The sequence below is a fragment of the Benincasa hispida genome, chromosome 3, assembly GCF_027475165.1.
Source record: "Benincasa hispida cultivar pf3 chromosome 3, pf3_genome.v1.1, whole genome shotgun sequence".
Taxonomy (NCBI): domain Eukaryota; kingdom Viridiplantae; phylum Streptophyta; class Magnoliopsida; order Cucurbitales; family Cucurbitaceae; genus Benincasa; species Benincasa hispida.
Genome location: NC_143480.1, coordinates 58,066,372 through 58,083,551, shown reverse-complemented (window position 1 = coordinate 58,083,551; position 17,180 = coordinate 58,066,372). Strand labels below are relative to the sequence as shown.

At 34.1% G+C, this 17,180-nt stretch overlaps 2 protein-coding genes across 3 annotated transcripts; one reads left to right on the top strand and one right to left on the bottom strand.

Annotated features, from left to right (window-relative positions):
• Positions 1-312: 312 nt before the first annotated feature.
• LOC120074042 (Leucine-rich repeat protein kinase family protein) lies at positions 313-4,116 on the top strand. Its single transcript, XM_039027022.2, has 2 exons — positions 313-3,370; positions 3,463-4,116. The coding sequence occupies exons 1-2, from the start codon at positions 1,024-1,026 to the stop codon at positions 3,786-3,788; spliced, it is 2,673 nt and encodes an 890-aa protein (XP_038882950.1). The 5' UTR covers positions 313-1,023; the 3' UTR covers positions 3,789-4,116.
• Positions 4,117-5,051: 935 nt separating this feature from the next.
• On the bottom strand, positions 5,052-9,133 carry LOC120074644 (uncharacterized). Of its 2 annotated transcripts, none has more exons than XM_039027831.2 (4): positions 8,860-9,133; positions 7,998-8,132; positions 5,532-5,632; positions 5,052-5,402 (listed from the first exon to the last, which is right to left on the bottom strand). In XM_039027831.2, exons 3-4 carry the CDS (start codon positions 5,623-5,625, stop codon positions 5,254-5,256), a joined length of 243 nt encoding a protein of 80 aa, XP_038883759.1. In that variant the 5' UTR covers positions 5,626-5,632; positions 7,998-8,132; positions 8,860-9,133; the 3' UTR covers positions 5,052-5,253. The 2 variants fall into 2 exon arrangements, with proteins under 2 accessions (XP_038883759.1, XP_038883760.1); XM_039027832.2 differs by having other exon boundaries at positions 8,761-8,912.
• Between the last annotated feature and the right edge of the window lie 8,047 nt (positions 9,134-17,180).

Genomic DNA, 17,180 nt, shown 5'->3' with positions numbered 1-17,180 from the left:
TAGTTTGAAATTTATTTTGATTGTTGTTTCTATAATTTATTTTTGGTTAGAACCATTACATATATAAATATAAAATTAAGTTACATCATAATGATTCATTCCCAAAATCTATATATAAAAAAGGGGATAATTTAGTTGAGAAAATCCAAAAGACAGAACCTGGATACTGAAATAATATACTAATAAAGCATCTTGTCCCATGATACATACATTACATACCACCACACTCTCTCTGTTCTTCTCTGCAACACTTACTAGTGATTGATAGTGGTTTTTTTCTTTGACCTTTTTCCCTTTTTCTTTTATTCAAATAACCAAACCAAATAAAAATCATCTTTCAATTCATTCACTCTTCCTCTCCGTTTCTCGTGACTCTCTCTCTCTTTCTCTTTCTCTTTCAGACCCACAAATCTATTTTTCCCACCAAAAAAACCCTTCAGAAAAAGAAACCCCTTTTTCCATTTCTCTCTTCTAATCTCATTTTCCTTCTTCTTTTTCTTCTTCCTTTTCATCAATTTCATCTGGGTATCGATGTTTCCTCCATTGCTCCTTCAGGTTTTCTTGTAATGCTTCTATTTCTTGTTTTTGTTGTTTGTTTGCCTTTTTGGGTTTTGGCTCTTCTTCCTTCGTTTCTTTGAGTTTTTGGGTTTGTTTTTGCCTTTTCTGACATTTTTGGGGTTTCTGTGTTTTCTTGTCTGGAATGTTCTTGGGATTACTCTGTTTTCATAGATTGGTTTGTTGTTGGGCTTTAACTTTATTTTATTTTATTTTTATTTTTTTCCCTTTTTCTGTGGGATTGAAATGAAATGAAGCTTCCCTTTGATGGGTTTTGTTAGAAATTCTCTGTTTGCTGAAGTGGTTAATGTGGTGGGAAAGTTGATTTTTGCTTTCGTTTGCTTTTGGTCTATAATGGGTTTTTGCCATGCAATGTGTTTCTCATAGAGGAAGAGAAAAAGGAAGAGGAAGATCTGGTTTGGCAGCTTCAAAATCAAAAGGGGTTTTTGTTGGAACATTTTAATCTTTATGGCTTTTTTGTGTTGTCATTTCTCCATTTTTCTTGTTGTTGGGCTTCTTTCAAATTCCCAGTTTTTGAGAGCTGAGCTTGATGATCAAATCACCATGTCCACCATTAAAGAGGAGCTTCAAGTTCCTGGGTGGAGCTCAAATATCTCTGAGTACTGCTCTTGGAAAGGTGTTCATTGTGGTTTGAATCACTCCATGGTTGAAACTCTTGATCTTTCTGGTCATTCTCTTAGAGGTAATTTAACTCTGATTTCTCAGCTCAAAGCTCTGAAATGGCTTGACATATCCTACAATGACTTCCATGGCGAGATTCTGTCGAGTTTTGCAAGCTTACCAGAGCTCGAATTCCTTGATTTGTCTGTGAATAAGTTTGATGGTTCGATCCCGCCTCAGTTTGGTGGTCTCAAGAACCTGAAATCATTGAACCTCTCCAATAATCTGTTGGTGGGAGAAATTCCAGATGAGCTTCAAGGCTTAGAGAAGTTGCAAGATTTTCAAATTTCTAGCAACAGGTTGAGTGGTTCAATTCCAAACTGGGTTGGAAATTTGAGTCATCTAAGAGTTTTTACAGCCTATGAGAATGACTTTGGTGGTGTAATTCCTGACAATCTTGGTTCAGTTTCTGAACTTCAAGTGTTGAATCTGCATACCAACAGGCTTGAAGGCTCAATTCCTCGAAGCATTTTTGCTTCAGGGAAGCTTGAGATTTTGGTTCTTACACAAAACAGATTGACTGGCAATCTTCCTAAAGAGATTGGGAACTGCAAAAGGCTTACTAGCGTCCGAGTCGGGAACAATAATCTTGTTGGTGTGATTCCTCCAGCCATTGGAAATGTTACTAGCCTTGCTTACTTTGAAGTGGATAACAATCACCTTTCGGGTGATATAGCATCTCAGTTTTCACGGTGCTCTAACCTTACTCTGCTGAATCTAGCCTCGAACGGGTTCACTGGGGTGATTCCTCCTGAACTAGGAGAGCTAATGAATCTGCAGGAGCTTATTCTTTCTGGTAATAGCCTGTATGGTGACATTCCAAGATCGATGCTCAGTTGCAAGAATCTCAACAAGCTTGATTTAAGCAGCAATAGATTTAATGGTACTATTCCTTCAGATATCTGCAATATATCAAGATTGCAATACTTGCTTTTGGAACAGAATTCAATAAAAGGAGAGATACCTAATGACATTGGAAAATGTACAAAGCTTCTTGACCTGCGACTCGGTAGTAACTATCTGACTGGAAGCATCCCTTCCGAGATTGGTCGTATTAAGAACTTACAGATAGCTTTGAACTTGAGCTTCAACCATCTAAATGGACCAGTGCCTCCTGAGTTGGGGAAACTTGATAAACTGGTTTCGTTAGATTTATCGAACAATCATCTTTCGGGCGATATCCCTTCTGAGCTCAAGGGCATGTTAAGCTTGATCGAGGTGAATTTTTCAAATAATCTGTTTACTGGTTCTATTCCATTTTTTGTTCCATTCCAGAAAAGTGCAAATTCCAGTTTTCTGGGGAACGAAGGCCTTTGCGGGGCACCACTAAGCATTTTGTGTAAGAATTCGATTGGTATCAATCAAGATTACCATCACAAGGTTTCATACAAGATCATACTGGCTGTCATTGGTTCTGGGCTGGCAGTTTTTGTATCGGTTACTATAGTTGTCTTACTTTTTGTGATGAAAGAAAAGCAGGAAAAAGCAGCAAAATCTTCTGGGACTGCAGATGATGAAAAGATCAATGATCAACCACCGATAATAGCAGGAAATGTCTTCGACAACAATCTTCGACAGGAAATAGATCTCGATGTAGTTGTGAAAGCAACTTTGAAGGATTCAAACAAGCTCATCTTTGGCACTTTTAGTAGTGTTTATAAGGCGGTTATGCCTTCGGGTATGATCGTATCAGTTAAGAGACTAAAATCCATGGATAAGACAATCATTCATCATCAAAGCAAGATGATTAGAGAACTTGAAAGGCTTGGCAAACTGAACCATGCTAATCTTTTGCAACTCATTGGATATGTAATATATGAAGATGTGGCTCTGTTGCTTCATAATTACTTACCCAATGGGACATTGGCTCAGCTTCTTCATGAATCCACAAAACAACCTGAATATGAACCTGATTGGCCCACAAGATTTTCCATTGCCATTGGAGCAGCAGAAGGGCTTGCTTTCCTTCATCATTTGGCCATAATCCATCTTGATATTTCATCATCTAATGTTCTTTTAGATGCCAACTTCAAACCTTTGGTTGGAGAAGTTGAGATCTCAAAACTTTTAGATCCATCAAGAGGAACTGCAAGTATTAGTGCAGTTGCAGGTTCATTTGGCTACATTCCACCAGGTACTTGCTTGAATCCCCATAGCTTCTCTGACGAGTTTATTTGTTTCCCCTCCTTTTTCTGATTGAGTTCTAACTCTTTGTTTTTGGTTTAGAATATGCATACACAATGCAAGTTACGGCCCCAGGAAACGTTTATAGCTACGGTGTCATCTTGCTTGAGATCCTCACTACCAGACTGCCAGTTGATGAGGAATTTGGTGAAGGAGTAGATTTGGTGAAGTGGGTGCATAGTGCTCCTTCGAGGGGTGAAACTCCTGAACAGATACTCGATTCCCGGCTGAGCACGGTGTCGTTTGGCTGGAGGAAGGAGATGCTTGCAGCACTTAAGATTGCATTGCTTTGTACTGATAGCATACCAGCCAAGAGGCCAAAAATGAAGAAGGTGGTGGAAATGCTTATGGAGATCAAGCAAAATTGATGGGCTCCTGACTTTCCCGAGTTTTTGATGTTGTGAATTTTTTCGAGGAACGCCATGCTTGATGCGAGATAAATGATTCGGAATGGAGGTTGAATTCGAGTACTTCAAACTAATGCAATTGTTTTAATGAAGGCGGGAATGAGTGTCCATACATAATTGTATAGTCTGGTTGTTGTTTTCTGATCATCAACCAACCGGATTTGTGACAAAAGAAAGTATATTACATAATGGTTGATGTGTAATCTCTTCTTTGAGTTGAATACAGATAGTTGTGAGTTGCTCTAATGAGATTGAGAGACTTGTGCAATGAAGTAAAGTTGAAAAGGAAGGCACAACATATAATTCTTTATAATTTTCTTTTCTTAACGTCAACTTTCATCGAGAAAAAATGAAAAGAAAAATAAAATACAATGAACGTACAAAAAAGACACCCACAAAAATAAACTCTAAAGAAAGAAGCTTGTATCAGAAATAATAATACCTAGTTAATTAAACTCCTGAATCCTTCTAAAAATAAATTATTTTTACTAAGCTAAGCTTTAAATTTCCTAACACTCTTGATTATAAAGTGAACTAAAAATCAATCAACACTCTCCATTGTTGTATTGATAAATCAACTTTAGAAACTTTACATCAAAATAAAACCTTTTTTTTAAACAAAATAATCTTTTATTTGTATCATTAAACTGGTTAAAATCATTTTTATCGTTTTTAAAATCACTTTAAAATATGCTTTTAATAACTGAAAATCAGTTTGATGATATAAAAATTGTGTAAAATTAAAATTAATTTTGAATAATTAAATGTGTATTTCATAATTGTTATAAACATAACAAAAATGAATTTAACAATCTCAAATCAATCCTAAACAAGCCCTAAAAATTTGAAAACATTAGGGGAAAAAATAAGAATGATAAGTATTGTTTTCCGTCCAAATCTAAGAGTTCAAACTTCATAAAGACTATTTAATGTTCTTGAAAGTCTTAGGAACTAAAAAAAATATAATAATACTCATTTTTCAAAAAGTCATGCAAATAAAACAACTCTTTAATTTCTGCTAAGAATAAACCTGTCATCAGTGGTAGAAAGTTAATCCCCATGTTAGAGTTTACAAACAAATTGTGTTTTGAGCTCACAAAGAGACCAACTTGAGCAGCAATTCTGAGGAAAGAATTTCCAGAAGTTACTGTCCTTGTACAAACAAGCAGATCAGACAACTATGGAGAGCTTGGTGATCTTATAAATCAAAGTAAATAAGAACAATGAAGGGAAGTTTCTTTTTTCACTGATTTATTTAGAATCAACATCCTAACACCATCAACATAACAAGCCAATGATGCAACTTAAACAGGAAATGAGAATATGCTTATATCTATCAGAACAACAAACAAGAAATCCTTAAAGTTCCCCCATTCAAAATGTTAGATCCAATCAAAAGTGTAAAAATTGACAACCAAAGTAACATTTAAGCTTCAGAGCGAGCTTTGACGATGAAATTCTGGCGACTGATGGGGTTCATGACCACAGGTGGACCGGCTGTACGAGGCCATGCTTGGAATTTCTTGTCAGTTTCTTCCCACCACTCGCGGTTTGAAACAGTACTTGGGGTTGTTCCTGAATAAGAAATCCATTAAAAAGATGAAGACAATGGAGAATAGTAGCACATCAAAGAAACTGCAAAGCCAAGCAAGGGTAGCAGTAGCAGACCAAAGAAACAGCGAGACCAAATGATATGATAATTACCTCCAAATATTTTCTTGTCAGCAATAAGATGGTCAGAAATATATGCCAAAGCAGTTGCTCCAAGTAAGGAACCTACTATGTATTTTGCTGCCATCTTCTAACTGCAATGGACTTCCCAAATCAATTGAACCATACTACACATAATTACATCAAACTGCACCCATACTGAACCAAAAGCTAGTATCCTAATGTGGACTTGAACACAGACAGACACGTGCACAAAGATGAAGAGGACTACAAACACAAAAACAAGTTAAAGATATGAATTTGATAAGAACTCGGTTATCTATTTACTGTTTTGGCTCAAATTAGCCTAGGAAGCCGAGACCTCCTCCTTACAAGCTTGCAAGCTAAATTTGGATTAAAACTTCTATATCTATCCCTCTCCCCTTCCTCTTGCTTTATACTAATTCAGCAACAAAAATAACAGATTTTCCCCTACAGTGGTCCCTACTCTTTCATTCTCCTCTAACTACGTTTATTCTCTTCCTCTACCTCATTTACATTTGTACCCCCCTTCCTATTTTTCTTGTTGATTCTTCTTTCATATTTTCTAAATATAGGAGGTCTATTAGAATTTTAAAATATATATGGATCTATGGACATTTAATACTCTAAAGTACATAAAAACATGTAAGTGGCAGTGTGCCGTTTTCTTTTTGTCATTCATACAGTTTTTTAGGGCCAAGTGAAGTTTCAGTGTCTGGTTTTACCTAGCAATGGGTTCGGCAGTAAGCATTATAAAAGGCTCAAATTAAATTTTTTTTTTTTTTTTAATTTCGAGTTGATGTGTTTGTGTGTCCTGCATCGGGATGCATTGGTGTGTCCAAACTTTAAGAAATATATATCCAAATTAACCATATCATTGCCTGATCTGTTTAGTGAAAGGATATCATTGCTTAATAGTTCCTTAGCATTAACCAAATAAATTCTAGGACTTGTTGCAAAACCTTAATAACCATCTCAAGCCAACCATGAGGACTCCTATAGGCCATCTTGGAGTACCAAATTCCCAAAGGGTTGGTCATAGGAAGTGTAGTTAATACAGACATGAAAAATAGCTGACCCAACTGGCGTGCATTTTGTAGTAATTGGAAACTCAAGGGTTGCTTGGTTTCCCACTACTCTTATAAAATCCTAGTGTTGAGAGAAGTACTCTCAAATTCTTTGGTTCATTATTTTGCTTGGGTGCTGGGGTATCTGTATTGAGTAGCTACGAACCTTCTCATTCAAAGAGAACCAAAGATTTCAAGGCAGAAGTTGAATGCCAATAAGGAAATTCCAAGGAAGCTAAATTATGGCTTCTACTTGGTGTGCACCATCAAAACCATTTGGTAATCACAATTTTATTTTTATAAATGTCATTTGGAGTCATTATGCAAGATCCTATTAGCTCTAGGGCTTTGGGATTTTCCCCTTTTCATAATTCTCATAGCTTCTCGGAAAATTGTTGCTTTTTTTCATATAATTTATCAAAGTTGATCAAATTCATAGGCTACAATATCAAGACTTGGTTTCTTCTTCATTCTACAAGCAATCTAGACATATTTTAAAATCGGTCTGATGCAGGCAAAATCCTAACATGAAAATGCTTTGCAACCCTTTTCGGAGCTTTCAAAGTAACTATTACCAAGTCTAAGGACTCGATTTCCCTCAATAACTCCACATTGATTTAGTCCCAACCCCCAAATATTCGAGTTCATATGCATGCTAAAACCCTAATATAGCTCAAAATATCTCTCTCATAACCCGCAACAAGAATCAATCCGCTTCAAGTTTATGATTCAAAACATTACTGAAATGTTTTACATAATACATAACTATTTAAGAAACTACAAACGAGCTCCAAACAAGTGCTTTTTAAAGCTCAATAAAGTGCAATAGCCTTTTGGAGCTTAAGCGCAAGGCAGAGAAGAAGGCGTGAGCTTTTTTTTTTTGTGAGGCGCACTATATTTAAAAATATTACATTATGAAGAGAAATCATAGTTGATGTGGAAATATGGAAAGAAAGACCCCTAAACCCAATAACTTTTGCATTTAGGCTCAGTAAAATTGATTTTTAGTTAATAAAGGAAAAAACTTAATTATTACTAATTTTTAAAAATAACGAAAAAGCCCCAAGGCCCATGGGCTATACAAAAGGCACACGCCTGAGGTGAGCCTTATTTCGTGAGGCTCGCCTTTTCAAGATGAGGCGCCAGAACAACACCTTGAGCCTAGGCACGCCTAAGAGGGCTTTTTAAAACACTACTCCAATCTCGTGAACTAGTTAGGGCTTCGATTTATGGAATTGGAATTCAAAAAATTGAAGACTTGAAGTAATAAATTTCTTTTAAAAGGATCAACACAGCCACCCCACCAACATAGTATGAAGAATAAAATCCTCCACCAACATAGTATGAAGAATAAAATCCTCCACCAACATAGCATAAAATCAGCCACCAAAGAATTGACAATTTTACATACCTCACAGAATCACACCCAAGAAATCGGCTACTGCAATGTGAGAAAGTGGAGATCTGAATTTTTCTTCAAAAAAAAAATGGAGATGGAGCCGAACGGAAGTCCAAGCTAGAGTCGAACACCGAACGCCGAATGGAGCTGCCATAGAGTGAGTTGTTAACAGAGACGAGAGGAAAGGGAGAGGTGAGTACGAGCGGCTAACTTAGGACAAAAATGAAAAAACCTTCAAATAAAAAATGGCAACTCGCCTCTTTCGGTACCATAAAAGGGTATAAAACCTTAATATTTAGAGAAAAGAAGAAAAAGACTGCAGAATAGGTATTCTCTGATATATTCCAAAACAGATTAAGAGGATAGAGTACATAGGCATAGAGTACACGATATTCATCACTAATTCTATTGATTAACACCAATTTATCAAACCGACCCCATCCCCATAGGATTGGATTGGATTGGGATGAGCACTGTTTTGCTCAAAAGTAATTTAGCAACAAAATTCACAATTACAGCCCAATCAACCATGAAAAAAATTCAACAAACAGAGAACAAATCCCAACCTGCGAACGTAGCAAACCTTCCACAAGTAAAAAGAAAAATTACCCATTGAACAACAACCTATAAACAATTAGTCAATTCCAGAGAAACTAGAAAAGAAATTATGATGGCATAACAAAAACAAATCCATATGAACATATCCTTCTATTTTCCACCGATTTCTACCAAAACGCTATAAATGCTAAGACATATTTCAAAGACAGAGACATACCGATGAAAATAGAGGATTTTCGAAGCGATGAAGCTCAGAGAAAGATTGGGAAAAAGGAAGAAGATGGAAGGGGAAAGAGAGATCTAGAGCAGGGCTTACCGTAGAATGTGGAGAGAGAGAGACGAGACTGAGTCGAGAAACAAGAGAGAGCCGAATAGATGGAATTCTGAGTATGTAAATCTAATTGAAGCTGGGCCTTGGGCCGCCACAAAAGTTCAACTATCAAATAACAGGGATAAACTACATTTTTAAAAACGGAAATGATAAGAAATAACTTATTTTTAGGGGACATAAGAAATAACAAATTATAAAGTTTTATTTGAAAAAATGGTAAATAAATTTCAAAATTATAGAAATAGCAAAACGAAGAGATAACTGCTTCAAAAACAACACGAAATACCATATATACACTCTATAGACCTTCTAGAACCACAAATACATAGTATTTAAACATTCTAGAAGAAAAATAAAAAGTCACCCAATATGGTCCTTTATGCAAGGGAAGATGACGAGCAGTCGATGGAGGTCATTAGAAATTTATGATATATACAACAATGGACTTCCTCCAAGGAGCAAAGTTGATTTTACCAGTAAAAAGTTGTTCAAACACTATCAATTCCAGAACGTCATTGTTGAAAATGATGTTCAAATTAGAAACAAAAGCAGAAAAACATGTGTGCAAGCAAAAAAAGGTCAACAATCTAATGAGGGTGGTTGTTAAAAGCTAGCCAAGATGATTGAATTCAAGAAAGAGTTGCTGAAGCAACGATCGAAGACATGAGATTCAAAGGAGAAATGAGATTTTGGGAGCGACTAAGTGAAGAAGATGAAGATGAGATTTAGGGTTTTTTTTTTTTGTTATCTTCTTTTAATAAATAATAATAATTACAACAACAACAAGAAGAAGAATAAGAATAAGAATATTTATTATAATAATATTATTAATATTAATGTTATTGATCATAATAAACTGAAAAATATATATTTATACACATTTCAAACATTTAAAATTTAATTCCCATTTATATGCTTTTTAGGTTCAACAAACCATTTTTACATGTTTATGAAAAATTGAAAACATAAAAAATTTAAAGAAAAAAAAATCAAATTAATTTGATAACAATATGTATAAAATAATAAAAAAAAAATATTTAGATACAATTGAATTTGTAACAAACATATAAACAAATCAAAAGTTAGTTGGATAAAATCAAATTTGATAATAAAAAAATAAATTCAAATATAAATTGGAGAGAAAAAACGCTAAGTTTTTGTTTATTAAAATAATCGATAAGTAATTAGATAAAATCTAATTTGTTAATAAAATATAAATTCAAATTAATTCGGGGAGAAAAATCAGGATGAGAGTTCGTTTATTTACAACAATTACATTGTATATAACTTCACAATCACAAAAACCTATGAAAAAACTCAACTCGTTGTAGAGACATAGCAAAAACAACAAGATTGTAAAAGTGAATACTTATTTGTTGGTCAAAAAGACAAATTAATGATATAATAATATAATAATATGATAATGAATAAAAGATAATTAAAAAAATACAAAAAATGATCAAATTTAAATAAAATATACAATTGATTAGATGATAATATGTATAAAATATTTCGTAAAATTGTCACTTCCCACCCCCAGACCACCCTTCGAGCTTGGGAGAGGGATGCGACTAGCAGCAGTTATCAACCCTTGGGCTGACACTTACTGCCTAATGACTCTTACGGAACAACTCTGATATCATACTATAACTTATACACAACGGAATGATTAAGTCAAGAAGATAAACTACAATGGATTAAGTAGGCCCATCTTTTATAACGACAATGATATAACGTTTATACAATTTAAGGACTTAACAACAAAGTTTACAACAACAACCGTTAAAACCCTTCGGAAGTGTAACTGTGGCACGTGACAGATCTTGACCTTAGCAGCACCATGGAACTCCTCACCTTCCTCTACCTGGGGGGGTAAGAAAACATTTTGAAAGAGAGTGAGCTACTAAGCCCAGTGAGTGGTTCTTTTAAGATGGAAATCATTTTGAAAATCATCATTTTTGGGAAATCAATCACATAATAATAATCACAGTGTACTCATGCATGATCATGGATTTATTTATTTAATCATCATTATTTAGTTCCATGCTACACGTGGCATGCATATCACAACAACAATCATCACAATCACCTATGGAAACCTTCCTATGACCCAATTCCCGCCAAAGTACACACTGACTATTTTTATTAATCTCGCTAGTCATGCTTAGGTACTTGACTATTTTTTCCGCTGGTCGTCACCGACAATTATTTTCCGCCGATCGAAGCCGACAATTTTTCCCACCAAGCACCTTTTTGTTAAGCATGTTAACTATATCCCAGTTTCCATAGTCACATACAAACAAGATCATGGCAATCATCATATTATCAAAGCATGTAATTTGCATCTACTTATGCATATATTCCTATATCTAAGTATAGGTTAAAGAAATATTCACAATATGCATTTATTATCAAACTGTGTAAATATTCACAATATGCATTTTACTTAACATGGCTATATCACATAACTTTCACAGTATACTTTCATTTATTAAAGCTGTGTAATATGTACCATGGTTATATATATTAAAACTAGATCACGTAGATAGTACCTAACATGCATTTCTTTCATAAACTTCACAGTACATAACAAAGCCACAATAACACTCCTGCTATGCATCTATTTATCAAAGCAACATAACACTCACCTTGATAGCTTAGGAGCCTTTCTAATAGTTCCTTTTACCTCGGGCTCCCTTTTCTCCCTAGAATCTAGATTCAACTTACAGCTTAGATTACTCATAGTTCTAAATCTTATTTTGAGATACTTCCTTCTACAAACATATTCTAAAATAGAATCTTACCCTAAAATCTTAGCTCATAACTCTTCATGGTTTGGCCGGAATCTTCAAAACTTCAAGACTGGTCCAGCTTACACGACAACTTAACCCCTCTGTCTTTTCCTCATTCTCCAGCTCCATTCCTTAGAGCTTCTTCTCCGATAGCCTCACCATGAAAACTAGACTTCTTTAGCTTTCAGATGACTTTGGAATTACATCAAACACACGAGTATATTGGGAGATCTTCTCGTCTCAAGTTGATGCATTCTCCTCCACCCTCACTGTCCAATGTACTCTACTCTCCCCCTCTCTTTTTACGAATTTTATGATTTTGTGATTTGAAAATGAAATCCCAAAGTTCTATTTATAGGCGTACAAATCTCCTATGGTTTTGACACCACCTACTTGGCTGCATGGCCAAGTGGTTATTTCTCCCTTCATCAATACAAGTTTACCTTACTTTGACTCAAGGTATTCTTCCCATACGCATCCACCACAATTACTTAATGTTTAAGAATTTCTCTTAATAAGAAACCTAATTTTGGCTAACGTTTGTTCTTACGTCTTCAACCTTTGTTTGTATTCTATTTTAGGGTTTTCAATGTATAATCTATAAGAACGTGGCCAAATTCAACGCATAAAAGCTTGCCCGGCCATTTGATGCACAGGTGGTTTCCTTTGATCGCGTGGGCGTGACGTCCGAATGAGGCGTTCAGGCCGCTCTCGCTCTCTCCATCTTTCTCGCCGGTCTCGCTCTCTCTACTCTCGCTCTCTCCCACTTTCTCGCTAAAAAATCTCACTCTCTCCGCTCTCGCTCTCTCCATCTTTCTCGCTGGTTTCGCTCTTTCCACTCTCAATCTCTCCAATTTTCTCGTTGGTTTTGCTCTCTCCCAGTTTCTCTCCAACTTTTCTCTTCAATCTCGCTCTCTCCCAGTTTCTCTTCAACTTTTCTCTCTAATATCGCTCTCTCCTAGTTTCTCTCCAACTTTCTCTCCAATCTCGCTCTCTCCCAATTTCTCTCATACTTTTCTCTCTAATCTTATTAGCTACTGTGAATATGGTTTATTTCCGTGCAACTTCTACACGAATTTTTCCAAATAATTTTCTATATTTTCCTCAGTTCTTCAATCCTTTCTTTACTAATTAGGATTTAAGTCCCCACGGTTTTCTCTTCTTTTTATCCTTTTAGGGTCCTCCCTACTTGTACTATTGGATCAAATATGGTTACTACCTAACCATTATAGTTTACATTCACTCTTACTAATTGTTGATATACATAAAGGTGATAATTATTATAGTTATTTTGACAATTGTAGAATTATTAGATTATTTACATAACATAGAATTTAATTTTCTCCTAATTAACCCCTTAATCACTTACTTAAGTAGGGAAATGGAGATCCGGGTTTCACAAAAATCCTAACTAAAATTAAAAAAATTAATCCAAATTTAGAATAATAAAAAAATGAATAAAATAATATAAAATCTAAAGATGTATTAGAAATTAAAATCCAAATGGTGATAAACAAATTAAATATTGATTAATTCGGAATATTTTCAAAAAATGGTTAAATCAAATCAAAACTAATAGCTAATTTGAATCAATTAGGGGAGAAAAATGAGGAAGAGATTGGTTTATTTTAAATCAATTCGTGAAGTAGTTATCAAAATCTAATTTTTATACTAAAAATAAATCTAAATTTCAAAAGAGGGAAAAATGAGAAAGAGTTTGGTTTATTTTAAATCAAATTCTAATTGTAAAGTTATAGCAAAAATAATAAGTAACAAAAGTTATGGCAATGTATGAAGCAACAATCCATTGATTCTTGTGCAATCATGATCATTTTTTTAGGAAGTGATATTTCTTTTCCCAAAACGTTAAAATAATATAAAAAATAGCATATACAACTAATTTATTAAAAATGCAAGAAATATACCACTAATTTATTAGAAATATATGTATACAATTATGAAAAACAATATAGAGATTTAATAAAATATATGGATAAAAGAATTTAATAATATAGAGATATTTCAAATATAAATTTAGTAGAAAAATTTGGATATTTTATTAAGGTAAAATAAATTCGAAAAGTGGTTAAATATAATCTAAAATAATAATAAAATATAGAGATTATGTTAACTACATGAGCAAAATTAGGGTTGGCAAAATTTCCCGCGGGTCCCGCCCCGATCGAGGTGGGAAATCCCCGATTTGATCGGGGATGGGGTCAAACCAAGAATTTTTTTCGGGGCCCCGTCCCCATATCCCCGCCCCGACCCCGATTTTATATATTTATATGTATGTTTATAATGTATACTATAGACTTATGGTGTTGTGAGCCTAATATTGAATATATAAATTCTAAATTTAAGCCCAAAAGTTAAGCCCAAACTTAAAAAATTAAAATAAAAAATGGGGAATCCCCGCGAGGATTTAATAGGGGATTCCCCGAAACCCTAAATCCTAAACGGGGAATGGGGCCTCGCGGGGACCCGTTTCCCCGACTGGGGTGGGGATTCCCCGCGAAATTTCCCCCACGGGGCCAGGGACGGGGGACTCTCCCCCGCCCCGCCCCGGTCCCATTGCCAACCCTAAGCAAAATTAGGAAGGCAGTTGTTCTTGACAAATATCAATATCCTGTATATATATCTCGACCCTGTTTCTTATTTTGGAATTACCTGCCATTTGTAGTTTCATCAACAACAACATCTACGAACAAGGAAAGGGCAAATCAAGGATTTAGAAATTTGTGGCCATGTGCATGTCACATGAGTTGCCATAATTCTTATTCCTGGGCAGTTTTACCATTTTTCAGAATGAAACCTCAAATTCCGCCATACACTCAAATTCCCCCTATTTTTACGTTTTAATGATATAATTGGACTTTTTCCCTCCTATATTTAGAGCTTCATGTATATTATTTAGCATTTCACTGCAATAATGGATGTTTTTATTATAAATATCATAAAAATAGATGTCCAATGCTTAGTGCCTTAAAAGCCATGTGTCATTGTAAGTTCAGACCCTACTTGTTTGTAGTGGTATTTGGTGGATCTTAAGATCATACACATTGGTGAGAAATCCACTTCAAAATTTCATTAATTTTCATATTATTCAATTTTATAATTTATTTATTTATTATTATATAAATATATTATTATATTATATTTTCTTCATATCTGTGTTCCCATTGTGTTCCTCAATTTCACAACACATTACCAGCACGAACTCCTGTTACTTCCATCGTTGAAGGTAGGTCCTAAAGGTAGGTCGGTCTTTTTCCTCTTTATTATAGTTAATAAATTAAATGTTGTTTTGCATATTTAGTACATATTAAATTTCTAATATAAATACAATATTTTGTGATAGTATTGCCATAACAAACCTTACAAAATTAGAATTCCCAGCCCTTGACATTAATGGCAATAATTATTTGTCATTGGTACTCGATGCCAAAATTCACCTAGATGCTATAAACTTGGGAGAAACAATTAAAGAAGAAAATACGACATCTAGTCCGGACAAAGAAAAAACTATGATTTTTCTTCGTCACCATATCAACGAGAGATTAAAAATTGAATATCTTACAATAAAAGATCCTCGTGTCTTGTGGAAAAGTTTGAAAGAAGGGTATTATGATCAAAAGATAGTAATTCTTCTTAAAGCCTATTATAAGTGGATGCATTTGAGGCTACAAGATTTTAAATCCATAAGTGATTACAATTCTGCATTATTTAAAATTACTTCAAAATTATTGTTTTTATGGAGAAAAAAAATATTGATGCTAATATGTTAGAGAAGACATTTTCTACATTTCATATCTCGAATATGCTCCTGCAGCAGCAATATCAAGAGAAATGTTTTAAACAATATTTTGAACTAATTTTATGTCTTCTCGTGGTCGAACAAAATAACGAGTTATTGATGAAGAACCACGAATCTCGACCAACTGGAACAACACCATTCCATGAAGTGAATGTTGTGAATGATAATAATCATGGTCGAGGTTGAGGTCGTGATAGTGGTCGTGGGCGAGGTCATGACTGTAGTAGAGGAAGAAATAATTATTATTTTCTTAGTGGTCATTCTAATAATTTAAATTTCAAAAGAACCACACAAAATGATGATGACAAAGGAAAAGCTCCACAAGATAAGAGTTCAAAGAGTGTTGAAAATAAATGCTTCTGATGCGGAATGGTTAGGCATTGTTCACGTACCTGTTGTACGTCAAAACACTTAGTTGACCTTTATCAAGCCTCCTTGAAGGAAAAAGAGAAAAATATGGAAGCAAATTTTGTATACCAGGATAATGACATATTTTGACCCATCCCACATGACAAATTTGATGTGGCGAACTTTTTTGAATCTCATAAAGAGAAGATTGGCACAGTTGATGGAACATCAAGTTTTTTTTTTTTTTTTTTTTTTTTAATACTTTGAGAATATCTAGACTTAATGTTGTTGTTTTCTTTTATCTATCTTCATATTTTTTTAAAGTAACTTTTGCATATTTTAAGTGTTGTTTTTCTTATTGTAATTATTTTCTTTTAATGAAGAAATATGGATCATTTTCATATGCTGGGTGTTTCAAAAATGAGCAAAGAAGATTTATGTCTGACAGACAATGCAACTACACATAATACTTACAAATAAAAAAAATACTTTTTCGAATTGGCAATGCTGAAAGCAAAAGTAAATACATTATTAGGTTCTGCAAACTTGATCGAAGGTTTTGAAAAAACAAATATTATTTTGCCTAGAGGAACAAAATTACAATTGATAATGCATTGTTCTCTAGTTAATCAAAGAGAAATCTTATAAGTTTTAAAGATATATGTTGCAATAGTTATCATATTGAGACTAGTTATAAGAATAATGTAATATATATATATATTATCTCTACTGTCTCAAATGAAAAATGTATATTGGAAAAGTTGCTTGCTTTATCTTCTGGATTGTATTATACTCATATACGAGTAATTGAAACATATGCAACAAATCCAAATATATTTGTTATTTGGCATGATAAATTGGGTATTTCAAGGTCTATAATGATGAGAATAATTATTGAGAATTCAAGTGGATACCCATTAAAGAGCCAGAAGATTCTTCAATCTAATAAATTATCATGCAATGCTTGCTCTCAAGGTAAATTAATAATTAGACTATCACCAACTAAAGTGGGAACTGAATCACCTGCAATTTTAGAATAATTCATGGTGATATATGTGAACCTATTAACCCACCAAGTGAACCATTTAGATATTTTATGGTATTAATAGATGCATCCAGTAGATGGTCACAGTGTGCTTTATTATCAAGTCGAAATCTTACATTTGTAAGATTACTTGTTCAAATAATTAAGTTAAAAGCACAATTTTATGATTATACGATTAAGACCGTTTGTCTTAATAATGCTTGTGAATTTACATCCCAAGCTTTTGATAATTATTGTTTGTCAATTGGGATAAGTGTTGAACATCCTGTAGCTCATGTTTATACACAAATGGTTTAGCAAAATC

Bases quoted from the DNA above. Each gene is read 5' to 3' on its own strand.
- LOC120074042 (XM_039027022.2), top strand. From the start codon at position 1,024: ATGGCTTTTTTGTGTTGTCATTTCTCCATTTTTCTTGTTGTTGGGCTT. The intron at 3,371-3,462 runs GTACTTGCTTGA...TTTTTGGTTTAG, and splicing joins ATTTGGCTACATTCCACCAG to AATATGCATACACAATGCAA.
- LOC120074644 (XM_039027831.2), bottom strand. From the start codon at position 5,625: ATGGCAGCAAAATACATAGTAGGTTCCTTACTTGGAGCAACTGCTTTG. The intron at 5,403-5,531 runs GTAATTATCATA...TTTCTTATTCAG, and splicing joins TGACAAGAAAATATTTGGAG to GAACAACCCCAAGTACTGTT.